Here is a 15,356-nt window from a genome sequence, read left to right as displayed (position 1 = left end):
GCCATTCCTAACAAGGAGGCACACTTTGTGCTGCCCATAATAAATCCCAGAAGCCCCCCACATCACACAAAGGTTACACAGAGGTGAGCTGTGAGGATCAGCCACTACCAGCAGACAGGCAGAAAGGAGGGCCCCACCCAACAGTAGCAACTGTAGCTCCAGCACAAAGGAGAAACAGGCACTGGTGTGCAAAGAGTCCTGAGCTTCTGGGCCCCACAGGACACCCACTTCATAGACATTACTTTCTAAACCAGGAGGCATAGCTGATCTATCTAATGCAAAAAGAGAAACACAGAAACCCAGACAAAATGAAGAGGAAGAGGAATATGTTCCAAACAAAAGAACAAAATAAGACACCAGAAAAAGGGTTAAATAAATCAGAGATTACCAATCTTCTTGACAAAGATTTCAAAGTAACTATCATAAAGATGCTCACTGACTTGTGGAAAAGAATTGATGATCTCAATAAGAACTTCAGCAAAGAGACAGAAGATTTGAAAAGAGACACCCGGAGCTGAAGAATACAATAACTGAAATGAAAAATACAATGGAGGAAATGCATAGTAGAGTGCTGGAATTAGACGTGGTAATCAATGAGATGGAAAATAGAGAACAGGAAAACAACCAAGCTGAGGAACAAAGGAAAAGGAATTTCTAAAAATGAGAAGATGCTAAGGGAGCTGTGTGACAGCTCTAGGGGTACCAGAAGGAGAAGAGAGAGACAAAGGAGTAGAAAGTCTCTTTGAACAAATGATTGCTGAAAAACTTCCCCAGTCTGGGGACGGAAATAGACAGGTCTGGGAGTTCAGAGAGCCCCTAACAAAAGGAACCCTAGGAAGACAATACCAAGACATATAATAATTAAAATGACAAAGATTAAAGATAAAGGGACAGTATTGGAAGCAGCTAGAGAGGCAAACAGTTACTTACAAGTACAACCCCCTAAGACTATCAGCAGATTTTCTCCACCAAAACTTCACAAAAGATGTAGATTATGACACCTTATAGACAAAGTATGGAGGAAGAATAATAAAAAAGTTAGTACTTTTAGAATGTGTTTGAAATCCAGTGACCATCAACCTGATACAGATTGTTATATATTTAGAAAACTATGTAATTTATGGTAACCACAATCCTTCAATCCTATAATAGATATACAAAAAATTAAAAGAAAAGAAATCCAAGCATACCACTAAAGAAAACCATCAAACCACAAGACTATAAGAGAGAAAGAGAGAAACTACAAAAACAAACAGAAACAATTAATAAAATGGCAATAAGTACATATCTATCAGTAATCACTTTAAATGTAGATGGATTAAATGCATCAGTCAAAAGAACATTAGGGTGGCAGAATGGATAAAGAAACAAGACCCATCAATATACTGCCTACAAGAGACTTCTTTCTGACCTAAATTCAGACATTACAGACTGAAAGTAAAGGGATGGAAGAAGATGTTTCATGCAAATAAAAAAGGGAAAAAGCAAGCATAGCAGGACTTGTATTAGACAAAATGGACTTCAAAAGAAAGAAATTAACAATAGACAAAGAAGGATATTGCATAATGATAGAGGAAGCAATCCAACAAGAGGATATAACAATTGTAAATATGTATGCATACAACATAGAAGCACCTATATATATATAAAACAAATACTAACAGATCTAAAGGGGAAAATAGACAGCAACACATCATATAGACTTTAACCCCCCACTTATATCAATGGACAGATTATCCAGACAGAAAATAAGGAAACAGAGGCCTTAAATGACACATTACACCAGATGGACTTAACATATATATACAGAATGTTCCACCCAAAAGCAGTGGGATACACATTTTTCTTGAGTGCATATGGATCATTCTCCAAAATAGATCACATATTGGTACACACAAAGAGCCTCAATAAATTCAAAAAGGTTGAAGTAGTTCAAGCAGCTTTTCAGATCAAAATGGTATGAAACTAGAGATCAATTATATGAAATAACAAAAAGGCAAAAACTTCGAGACTAAACAACATGCTTCTACATAACCAGTGAATCAATGAACAAATCAAAGAGAAATCAAACAATACATGGAGACAAATGAAAACACAAAAAACAGTTCAAAATATCTGGGATGAAACAAAAGTGGTTCTAAGAGGGAAGTACATAGAAATACAGGTCTACTTCAAGAAACAAAAGCAACTCCAAGCAAACAGTCTATCCTCACAACTAAAAGAACAAGTAAAAGAAGAACAAATGAAACCCAAAGTTAGTAGAGGAGGGACACAATAAAGAACAAGCAGAAATAAACAAAATAGAGAACAATAAAACAATAGAAAAAAATCAATGAAACCTAGAGATGCTTCTTGGAGAAGATCAACAAAATAGAAAAACCTCTATCCAGATTTATCAAGAAAATAGAAAGTGGACACAAATAAACAAAATCAGAAATGAAAAAGGAGAAGTTACAACTGACAACACAAAAATTCAAAGAATTGAGAGAATTCTACAAAAAAATTATATGCCAATAAGTTGGACAACCTAGAAGAAATGGACAAATTACTATAAAAATGCAATCACCCAAGACTGACCAAGGAATAAACAGAAAATCTGAACAGACCAATTACAAAACTGAATTGGTAATCAAAAACTCCAAAAAAAAACTCCAGGAACTGATGGCTTCACAGCTGAATTCTACCAAACATTTAAAGAAGAGCTAATACCCATCCTTCCTCAAGTATTCCAAAAAATATATAGAAGAGAATTTTTCCAAACTCATTCTATGAGGCCAGCATCACTCTAATGACAAAATCAGAAAAAGACACTACATAAAAGGAAAACTACAGACCAATATCCCTGATGAACATAGATGCAGAAATCCTCAATAAAATGTTAGCAAACCGAATTCAAAAATACTTCAAAAGGATCATCTATTGTGACTAAGTGAGATTTATGCCAGGAATGCAAGCATGGTACAATATTTGTAAATCAATTAATGTGATAAACCACACTAACAAAAGGAAAGATAAATAACATATGATCATCTCAATAGATGCTGAAAAAGCATTTGACAAAATTCAACATCCATTCATGATAAAACCTCTCAACCAAATGGGTATTAAGAGTATATATTTCAGTGCAACAAAGGCCATATACCACAAGCCCACAGCTAACATCAAAATGGTAAAAAGCTGAAAGATTTCTTTCAAGATCAGGAACAAGATAGGGATGCCCACTCTCACCACTTTTATTCAGCATTGTACTGGAAGTCCTTGCCACAGCAATTAAATAAGAAAAAGAGATAAAAAGCATCAAAACTGGTGTTGGAGGACGCAAAACTGTTACTATTTGCATATGACATGATACTATATACAGACAACCCTAAAGATTCCACAAAAAAATTATTAGAACTAATAGCTGGATTCAGCCAAGTTGAAGATAACAAAATAAATATACAGAAATCTGTTGCATTCCTTTACACTAACAATGAACTAACAGAAAGAGAAATCAGGAAAATAATTCTATTTATAATTGCATCTAAAAGAATAAAATACCTAGCAATAAACCTAACCAAGTAGGTGAAAGACCTGTACTCTGAAAACTGTAAGACACCGATGAAAGAAATTGAAGAAGACACAAATAAATGGAAATCTATCCCATGTTCATAGATAGGAAAAATTAATATTGTCAAAATGGCTATCCTGCCCAAGGCAATTCATAGATTCAATGGACTTCCTATCAAAATATGAGAGGCATTTTTCAATGAACTAGAACAAGTAAGCCCAAAATTTATAAGAAATCACAAAGACTCCGAATAACAAAGCAATCTTGAGGAAGAACAACAAAGCGGGAGGTATCATGCTCCCAAGACTAGTGTTTGAAAGAAGTTTGAACTGGATACCAAAGCCTAGCAAAGTTGACACATAACATTAATAACCACAGATATATTACTTTATGTAAAAGCATCAAGAAAATATTTACTCAGAAATAAACAGACACTGCCACAGCAGGAACACTTATAATGTAAGTGTGTTTTCCTGGAGGAATGTCAATAGACCATTTTTTTGAAAATTACTCTTCGAAATACAAAAATCTCAATCTATGGACATATTCAGGATGGACAATTAAGTATTATCTTATAATGGACTTCAGTCCATTACTTCTAGCTGTGACAATAAAAACTTCATCAGATTCTATAATCAAAGTGTTCATCAATAGGTGAATGGATAAAGATGCATTACATATACACAATGGAATATTATTCAGCCATAAAAAAGAAATACTACCATTTGTGATGACATGGATGGATTTACATAAGCTATGCTAAATGAAATAAACCATGAGGAGAAATATATATTATTTCTTATAGGTGGAATCTAAAAATAAACAAAATAAACAAAACGGCAATAGACTCATAGATACTGAGTGATTGGTGCTGGGAGGGCGAGGGGTGGGTGAGTGAAATAGGTGAAGGGGATAAAGGGGCACAAAATCTGAATCACAGTATAAATTAGTCACAGGGATGAAATATTTCTGTAACATCTTTCTATGTTGACAGATAGTAACTACACTAGTTGGGGTGAGCATTTAATATGTATGTAACTGATGAATCACTGTGTTGTGTACCTGAAACCAATATAATATTGTATATCAAGTATCCTTCAATAAAAAAATCAAAATCCTTAGTTTTAGGACTTTGCCTAGTTATGTTTATGTTGTAGCAATGTTATGGAACCAAAGTTGTAAAATAAATTTACTGATTTTGATAACACGACATTTTATAACATTTGCTTTGTGATTGATAAAAGTATTATGTAATAATTATCACAATGATCACGATAAAAATAACAGTTTTTACTGAGTGTTTTCTCTGTGCTGGGCACTGTTTTCAACACTTAACATGTATTAACTAAAATAGATTATCCTTATTTTTAAATTGGAAGATTAAGGTACAGATGTAACATAATTTACTTAAGGTTACACATCTAGAAGATGGCAATAGCCCAGAGTTAAGTCCTGGCATTTTGGCTTATCATTTTTTCCCCTAAATATACAAATAAGCTCTTATATTTAAAAGTCAATAAACTTACACAGCTCATGGCTTTCAAAGAATATGTTTCTGAGTTCCATTTTTTCAGGATAAAGAGTCAGAGAGGACTCATACTGCCTACATTAGTTTCCCTTCACTAATCTTCCAGTGGGTGGGAAAGGCCCGGCCCCGCCTCAGGAACTAAAGCAAGAGTGGCACACAGCACTGGGTGTATTGTCTTCCGGGCCACAGAGACTCTTTGGTGCAACCAAGGTGGGTGATATTAGCAAAGATATTATCATTGGTGCATTGGGCATTATTCTATTTCATGGACATTTTTCCTGAGTTTCTCTTTTCATCTCCAAGATCTATCTGGTCTCTGGGAACAAGCCTGTGTCCCTTCAGTTCTTTTAGTTTGTTTGCACCTTTGAAAATACACACTGGATCTCATCTAGAGGAGAGTCCTGGTACTAATGGTGCTGCAAACTATGGCATGTGAGATGCAGATGGGAGATCCTGAATTATACACCCTGAAGGGCAGTAGAGTTGGGTGGTGGTATAATTATTGCAAGTGTTATTGGAAGTGATGTCATGAGGCAGATGAAGTAAACTGAGGACAGCTCCCAAGGGAGTAAAATGAGAATGAATAGAAACCACAGGGAGATATTTTGGATCAATACAAGAAATCACTTTTCAAAAGAGGTCTCTACACATGGCATGAATGGATTTGCCTGAGAGGTATGCCTACCACTAAAGACATAGGTTGGACAAACACTTGGGAGGAATGTTACAAAGAATGTATTATCTTTAGCTAAATGGTCACACTAGAAGACTTTCAAATGTTTTACAACCCTGAAAAGCCATGATTTCAGTTCTGCTATATCACATGGTTAGGATCACTCTATGCTTCGTTATTCCTCAGGCCAACATTCAGCTTGTGCTGTTTCTGTTTTCATTTTCTCCAGCCTGCAAGACTGATTCCTCTCCTAATTTTTTTTCTCTTGTCCCAAATTATGTCATTTTTTTTCAAAAGGGAACAGGGAACCTTCCTCTGTTTTCCACATTCAGTAACCCTCTAACAATATAGTAGCACATAATGATAAAAAACGAATATATAGTCTTATAGGAGAATATCTGTACAATCTAAGAACTCCAAGTCTATGCATACATGTGAAATCGTATAGACTAGATATGTAAGAATATAAGGAGTTCAGTTATAAAGCTAATAAAACATCATTTTTAGAATTTAGGAGTTACTGTCATTGACGGAAAACTTGAAAAAACAAAATTACCTGGGTGTGATCATTTCAGCCAAATGGAACAAGACAAAACAAATAACAGAACTGGACCTGAAGCAGTTTGGAAGAAACTGTAGGGAATATTTTTATAGCTAATTATTTTGCACAGTATCTGTCATTTGCCTAGGAGTCTCTTAACCTCCTCGCATATGGACATTTCCTTAAAGAGCACCAGGACATTAAACCAGAAAAAGTAATTTGAAAATATACTAAATGCAAGTAATTGAATTATACAGGTCTTAGTAAGTAATACATGTTACCAAGTTTGTACAAATCACATTCTAATTGAAGCAAACAAAAATTTACACAAATCATTTCTGAATAAGATCATACTTGATAATAAATCTTTTATTTAAATGTTATAAATGAGGAGCATCTTATTAATGATACATCAATTAATAATTATGCTGCTGCCTGTCCAATGAAGGCAAAATAAAATGCCAAAGCCATTAAGTCCTGGATGTTTGCCTTTAGTCCTATAAATCAGGAATGGGTAGATTCAACCCCACTGGAAAAGGTAAACACAGAAGGAATAAGTATACTAAGCCCTCATAAGAAGACTCCTGAACACTTCTAATAATTGTCATGACACCTTTATGACTGATAGTAGTGGCTGAGCTCTGGAGTTACTGTGCATCTAATTATATTTCTTATTACGACACAGCTGTAACTTAGGACTCCTAAATACTTCCTAAACTTCAGTTTGTTCATTTTGTTTAAAAATGTCAAGGTAGGTAGCAATCAGGGTTAGAAAGGGAACAAGAGAAAGCAGAAAAGACAAATATTAAGTATGAACTGGAAAAGGTGTTGAGCTTTGCAGGGGTTTGTTTACAAATACGCAATATATTTTTCATGTCCATTAAAACTTGCTTACCGGCTGCTAACGTCTGTCCTGCTCCTGAAGCACTGGTTACACAACCAACTGAATTGCAGAGGGAAATAGTAAAGTTGTATATCCTATAAGGTTTTAGTCCTTTTACAATATAAGACAATTCTTGGGATTTAGCAGTGTATAACACCTTCAGAGGAAAAGCAAAAAAAAAAAAAAAAAAAAGTCAGATAACAGGTAATCAGTGTGAGAAATATAACCTTGGCAGTCAAGAATCCATGAATCCAATCATGTTACATGAATCCAGACAGGAGGAAATATTGCCAACTGCTGTTAGGAAAAAGGGTTTTTTTTGAAGAGCCTCAACAAGCTAAGATTTAATTGATAATTGTACAATCACACTGTTTTATGAGGTAATAATCCAGTTCCTGAGTGGATAAATGAGGAAACCAAGTTATTGCCTCATAAAGCAGCATGGTGGTATGGTTATTGTCACCAATGGTAGAAATAAAGGATGGTGGCATTGCTATTGTTATCATGACAAAGTCCAAATAAAACCATGGGGCTTGGCGAAAACTAACCCAGTGCAGTAATGACCACATGCTATTAGATGGAGCTGGTACAGAAAGATGTCACTATGTTAAATCAATCCCATCATTTTCTTTAAAAGAAAAAAAGCTACAGAAGAAAAAGGAAAAAAATAAACAAACATATTACTGAGCAGCCACATGTGGTCAATTTGCAATTATCTTTCTTATACAAATAAGCATATACAGATTAGATCAAACAGTTACATTTTTTTTGAAATGTTGTCTTTATCATACTATTTCAAATGAAATAGCAGATTTGAGCAATGAAGACTGAGAGCCACTCCATAGTCCATAAACAAGTTAATTAAACAACCAGCACTGAGAGTTGTCCCCTTCATTAAAACTAGAATTGATCAAAAGCAACCATGTAAATTTCCTGAGTCTGTTGATACAAAGACCACTGGAAATTACATTCAGAAAAACAAAAAGTTATTAAAACAAAGAGTATGACACTAAGCATGAGCACAAAAGTTTTTTCTAAGGGATATTCATATCATTCATATCAAGTATACATTCATATCAAATAATGTTCCATAAATATAAATACAGATAATTATAAAAGTTAGTGGCATTTGGAATAACTTTCTAGACACTTTCCCTTTCAGAGTACAATAAAATTTATTTGGAATGTTTGCTGGGTATTGACTTTAACATTTCATAATCTAAGTGAGTAGTTTCTAGAAAGTGGTGTGATTAGAATGTAAAGTATATTGCTTACATAACATTTTTCAAAAATAAAAATGATTTAAAAGATTCTAAAAATCTAGGAATAACGTAAAACTTTGGTACCATTTCTTCAAAATTACATTTAGAAATCAGAAAAACATCAAACACAAAATTACTAACCATTTCTCTAATTCTAAAATGGTTACTGAAGTATTGAGAATATAAACCTTCTCTTCTGTCTAATGTGATTGATTTATTTACCAAGATAATAACAAGACACAGTCTGGACACAAGCTGAATTATTGAGAAGGTGAACCTTTGACTTTGTCACTCTTAATTTCACTTTCTTGAGTATATGATTAGGTAGATAGAAATTTGTAGGGGGAGAGAAAGTTCAAGAAAGAGAATAAAGTGACACATCTATATCCATATTCCAATGCAGCCATGAGGAAAGGACTTTTAAACAAAAAAAAGGATTTACATGTACAATTCTATTTTGTCAATCAAGAAAAGATTAATTTCTTGTGTCATTGAATGATAGTTGTTTTGTAAAGTATAGTGTAGTTCTATTCCATTAATAATAATCACTAATTATAATATGTAGTATTTGTCAAGCTCTGTAAACTGCATGCAAACCATACAGGCAGGCACAATTTTTTCCCCCATTTTACAGATGAGTGAAATTTGAAATACAGAGAAGTGTGATATGGCTAATGAGTGATAGAAGTAGGACACAAACAAGTCTGTTTCTAAAGCTGTAATTTTATAATCATTTTTTCCCCTTATTTTTGTTTTTTGGAATAGAATACTGTAATACAAGTAATAGTTGTTTTGAAACTGTTTTACAAGGAAAGAATAGTTTACTAAACAAAGTAATATCAGAGCAATAACAAAACAAAACATCAAGGATAAATATGTTATAAAATTCAGGATCAAACACAGCAGGTACAACTGTAAGTGCACCTTAAATCCTATAATATACAGGGTTGGTTGATTAAATCATTGAAGTTAAAAGGTACGTATTATGCTAGCTGTGTTTTTATCACCTGAGATAGTTGCAAATTAGTTAGCACTTATTTCCAGACTAATGGAAAGACATAACAAGGAACCATAAAATATTTATCACTCTTTTTCTTCTAGTTTTGTGTTGCATCTATGTTCTGTCCATCAAAAAGGCTCAGAAATATTAGTAAATCTATTAGTAATGGTTGAACAGTTTCTCCCAAACATGGTTGTCCATCCAGAACCTCAGAAAGTGATCTTATTTGGAAATAAGGACTTTGCAGATGTAATTAGTTAAATCATCATGGATTTAAGGTGGGCCTTAAAGTCCATGTGATATCTTTATAGAGGAAATGAGAGGGACATGTAGGCTCCTGGGAGATAGATATACAGAGAAGGTGGCCATGTGAACGTCTACAAGCAGACTGAAGGGAGGCTGACACAAACCGAGGAACACCAATAGACACAGACGCTGGAAGAGGCAAGGAAAGATTCTCTTCCAGAGCCTTTGGAGGAAAAATGGCCCAGCCAACATTTTGCTTTCAGACTTCTGGCCTCCAGAACTAGAAGAGGATACATTTCTATTGTTTTAAGTCCCTCGGTTTGTGGTAATTTGTTACCACAATCCCAGGAAACCAATACCACAGGGTACAAAGGTCTGGGGTCTTGACTTATTCTGAGACAACCTTAAAGGAGGATTATTTTAGTTCCAAAACTATGCACAGGATGAGCTTAGACCCTTTCTTTATTGCATCACAATTCGGCTTCCTATGTGGCTCAATCTTGCGTCTCTACTACTGTATACGTATTGCTTCTGAGGGCACTCCCCAGTAAACCTACACTCAGTCCCCTTTTACAGAATCTGCTTTTTGGAGAACCTGACCTGAGATAGCAACAGCAGGAGTGGCTCTAGGAAGGAGGCTCTGAACTCTTTGGGAACTGGCTCACCAACCAGCTGGTTGGCCATGAAAATCTCATCATAGGTAGTGAATGGATACTGATAGCCTCCAGCATGCTAGGTGCAATTTCTAAACTTTCATTAGTAGTGAACTGGGGTGAATTACCAGTAGAAGAAAGCTCATTGGTTTGACGGAACTGGTAATTATGCAGACTACTTTGGGGAAAGTAGTAATTAGAAGGACTGTGGAAACAGATGGCTCTTGCTGGGTACGACTGATGCGCTGAAGAAAAACAAAGATCAGGAGGTCATAAGTTTAAGGCAAACTGAAATTTAAGGCAAACTGAGAAAACTGTGTTGGCAGTATTGGTTCTCTATACTAATAACATTTTATTCTATTATCAATAAGCAAGAAATAGCAGGCATGTAGAGGTCTTGGTAAGAGCTACATGCTCTGAAGATTGGGAGATCAGCTTTTCGAAGATTAAGGGATCTGCCACATTAGTGAAGTTTTTAGGGGTACAGTAGCCTGAGACAGGCTCAGACATCCCATCCAAAGTAAAGGGCAAGTTTTTGCATCTTGCATTTATCAGCACAAAGTAGGAAACAGAACATTAGGAGAACATCTTAAGTTCTGAAGAGAGTATATTCCACATTTGGGAATACTCTCCGACCAAGTTACTGAGTAACATGGAATGCTGCCAGCTTTGAGGATGCCCCGAAGGCAGGAAAGAATTCTTCAAGTCAAGGCTGTGTTGCAAGCAGACCAACAACTTGGGACATGAAGCATATCAGATCCTATGTACTACAGCTGACTATAACGGAAACGCAGTGTGGTGAGACCCTCATGGCAAGCCCGCTGTAAGAGAGAGGATCTGGAGTAAGGGCGTGTCACACAATGGAAATTAAATACCATGTGTTAGGCAGCTCCTTGGATATTCCTGGGGCTTGATAAAGAGCATCTGGCTATGGAACATCAAATGGCCATGCAGCCAGAGCTACTCCTCATGAGCTGGGTTCTGACAGATCGGCTAAATCTTCAGGTCAAGTGGGTCCAACAGAAATTCATCATCAAATAGAAGCGGATGTCTGAGAATGGGCGTAAGCAGAGCCAGAGGCAAAATATGCTGTGGAAGCAGGTAGTCCAGACTCCCACGTCACCTACCATTCTTGAGGCTCAATCTCAGCTCATACCTACCACCCCTTGGAGGTCCCTCAAGAGCTGAGAACGTAGAATAAAATGCATTTTGTCTCACAGATGGGTTATCTTAGCATGTGGTGGCAAGTCAAAAATGGGTGATGGCGGTTTTATAGCCCCTATAGACCCCGTTCAAGGATGGCCCTAAAACCAGCAGTAAGTCCTCTTAATGGGCAGAAGTTCAGAGAGTCCGTTTTGTATAGAAAGGGAGGGGCTCCAAGGTGGCATACAGCTGGACTATCTGGCAGTGGGCTGGTTGTATCGGTCATGGGATGAAAGAAAAACAACTGAAAGATCTGGAACCAGAAAGTCTGGGGAAGAAAAATACAGATAGGCCCATGGAGGAGGGCCTCGAGTGCGAAGATCTTTTTATGTCATGTTCATGCCCACTGAGGAGCATCTTCCTCAAGAACTAAACAGCCAAGTACACAGAACGACTTACCCAGTTGACATTTGCCACTCTCTGTTACTGGCTACCTTCATGCTGGTGAAATGGAGAACCCTGGCTGCGCCGTAAACTGGAAGGCAACAAGAGCCTTTCGTCCTCTGGGATTGTTTTATTTATATGTGTCTCAAATGAACTACTCCAAGTATAGGGTAAAGACTCTGTAACTATTATCTGTGATTATCTGTCTCATTACTGCAGCGGGAGAATGAATTATTAGAAGGCAATATGTCACTCTCTGTTCCAAACTTAAACATGTTAATAACCTTCGCTGCAAGCTGTGATAAATTCCTTTCCTCAGAATTTTTCTCAGGAAATAAAAAATATGCTAAATGTACATATAAGATGTTCTTATCAACAGTATTTGTATTTCCAAAAGAAGGGATACAAGTATCAAGTGATTGTGGATTGGTTAAACACGTTCTTGCATATTCAAATAATATGATAGTGTATAACTACTGAAAGTCATCTCTCAAAAGATATTTAAAGGTGTAGGTAAAGTGGAAAAAGCAGATTTTATTAAACAAAATTATACCAACTTTGTTTCAATGTATTTGAAAAAATAAGTGATATAAATATATACAACCTTGTACATATAATATTAAGAAACAAGTGTCCCATTTAAGAACCATGTAAGGGAGAATTCTGTCACAGAATTCTGCAAACTCAGAAAATGTCAACATGAGGACAGTTCAATTCTAAAAGTACCTTAGTTGAAAATAATAATACCTGTGAAAACACCACTGGAATAGATTGTTGAGGCGATTGTTCAGAAATCATGTTGATGTTATAGCACACAACATTTCCTCGTGTAACATTGTCTGCTGGCTTCTCCCAGGAAACATTGAGAGCGTAGGGTGAGAGGGCAAAGACTGAAGGAGGGACCATGAATACAGGTGCTGTCAATGGCAACAGTAAAAACAGAAGCAAGTCAATGCTGTATCTGCATGTTTTCAAAATGAATTCACACATTTATTCTAGCATCTGAAAGAGTCTGTTCTTTACAAAATATCCTAATTTTTAAACTCAAAGGATATATTGATGTATATCAAAAATACTCACTTTCTTATGTTATCTGCAAGGATGTTCTAACTCTTCATGTTAACAGCAAAGATTTTTCCCATTTACAAAATGAAGGTCATATAGAAATGTGCTTACATTCATAAAGATAACTAGCAGATACTGGGTAGAAAACCATAGGTCTTATGAAAGTTTGAAAGGAGAAGTCACAAAAACTGAGCGTGTCTCCATCCACAAAATTCAGAACAATGCATAGTAATATACTGGATTCTTTAGGCAGAGAACTTTTTTAACTGAGCTAAACAGGTACAACTGGGAGAATATTACTCTTCAGAAAGAGTTGATCTAAGTAACCCTCAAGAAATCATTAAACTTTCCAATAAATCTTGATTGAAGTGTTCAGGGTACATACACACATACATTCTCCCTCTGCCATCCTTGAGATCTTAATACGGATTTTAAATGTGCTAACCAAAGGTATATTATCAAAGGACCTCATTGCACTTTCATTAGCCAGTGACCCGTAAGATGATGAGGGTCCAGTATTGCTGTTTCACCCATTACTTTTCATTTCTGACCTTGATTGTCCCCTTCCAGAATGCTATGGCTCATCACTTGTGCTATCATGGCACTATTATTTGTCCAAGATGTCTAGTAGTCATTAAGAGATGCTCAAGCACAATGCACATTTTATTCATGAAATGATTCCCTTGAACATCAACCTAAAACTACCCTCATCCTGCAACCAACCTAACAGATCCAGTTTAAATCAGCACTTAGGTTTCTTTGCATATGCATAGATTCAAAGCATAAAAAAGTGTATTTTATTTTAAAAGCTCATGGCATTTTAAGTTTTTAATGTAAAGAGTAAGACAAGGAGGATTAAAAATATCTCATTTGCCATAGTGAAGCTACCTTCAGAAAATTTAAAATGTTACCGTCTTCCTTTAACATATTGCCAAATGCTTATGGGCACAATTGTGAATCAGAGATTTTGATATCTAGGGTTCTATCATTAGGTAAAATCAAGTACCTAAAACATTTGTTTTGGAAAGAGAATTTGTGAAATTGGTGACGGTTATCTCTTTAATTGAACATAAATTGAGCCGAATTTGAAGAAAGGTAGGACCTACGGTCAATCCACTTCAGGACTAGAAACCAGTTGCTATTTTTGGCAAACATTCCCAGAAGATTAAAACTGTAGCTAAGTCATTTTTCCCCCTTGATGTAATAGCTAATGCATTTATCTTTTTCCCCTGAAGTTACTGTGAGTGCTTTATGACCTTGAGCTATTTATATAACCAGCCAATATGTTACATTTTTCCTTGGCCTATGTAAACTTATAATTCTTGCTTTTCAAAATGTACTTCAGTACTGTTGACTTTAATTTGTGACAGTATCTTCATTCTGGAATTTTACAAGTAGAGTTGAAACATTGATCTTCACCTGATTCTCCCGTTCTTTCTGAAGTCCAGGCAGAAGACACACTGCCAGCCACATTCACAGCTAAGACTCTAAACTCATACTTGGTATAAGGCTCCAGGCCAGTGATGGTTGTGGTGGTTTGAGGAGGTTTAAACGCATTTTCATTGGCCAATTCTGCAAATGCGTGAGGACTGAGCCAGCCACCGCTCTGAAAAACTTGACTTTCTCCTGACACGGTTTCTCCGTTATATTTCAGTTGCCTCATATATAGTTCATATCTTATAATAATTCCTAGAGAAGTGAAACGGTGTACAAAGATGGCCCATCAGACAAAAGATGACTCACAGACTATTGTGGGGGGTAGGGCAGGGTTATGTCAGTTAAAGAGTGCTGGCTTTTCATTATTCTTTTGATTTATCTGTTCACTTCTTTAGCAGTCTAGATGAGAGGTACTTAAGAAATACAACAAACTGATAGACAAATATATGAAAGACTTATAAAAAGCATATTTATGGGGAAAACAAAGGGGGAAGTGTACTAACAAAAAATAACGATATAGGCAAACAGTCTTTTTCAGGGTGAATGGTCATAATTTCTACTAGGAATGGCTATTTCTTTTGGGGAATTTGATCACTGTATACCTCCAATTTATATATTTTCAAATTTAGGGGTTTTAATTTGACTGTTTAACATAAGATCTGCATAAATATTAGAATATTAAAGTTCTTCTACCTAGTTTTATCAAGTAACTTAAGTCTAAGAAAAAACATTTTGCCATAATACGCACATGATATTCATTACTAAAAACCTGTGAATGTGTATCTGGCCTATATAATCAAAGGTTCATTTGTATAAACACAAAAATTAACTTAATGGAGTCAGCTAGCCTATATATGTATTTTTAAAAATTATTTTGTATATTTTTATTGCATAAAAGAGAAAATGCACTGCTATGATTGCCCTAACTTGT

General features: G+C 35.7%; 1 protein-coding gene across 1 annotated transcript in view; it reads right to left on the bottom strand.

Moving 5' to 3' along the window:
- USH2A (usherin) overlaps positions 1–15,356 on the bottom strand; it is a 721,517-nt gene that overhangs the window by 511,745 nt on the left and 194,416 nt on the right. Inside the window, exons 18-20 of the mRNA XM_073222145.1 lie at positions 14,408–14,677; positions 12,671–12,840; positions 7,188–7,332 (exon numbers count right to left, since the gene is read on the bottom strand). Coding sequence (XP_073078246.1) covers positions 7,188–7,332; positions 12,671–12,840; positions 14,408–14,677 — 585 coding nt within the window. The remainder of the gene's footprint in view (positions 1–7,187; positions 7,333–12,670; positions 12,841–14,407; positions 14,678–15,356) is intronic.

This window comes from Manis javanica, chromosome 14 (genome assembly GCF_040802235.1).
Source record: "Manis javanica isolate MJ-LG chromosome 14, MJ_LKY, whole genome shotgun sequence".
Classification (NCBI taxonomy): Eukaryota; Metazoa; Chordata; class Mammalia; order Pholidota; family Manidae; genus Manis; species Manis javanica.
Note: the sequence above shows the minus strand (reverse complement) of the source record. Positions and strands in the feature narration are given on the sequence as shown.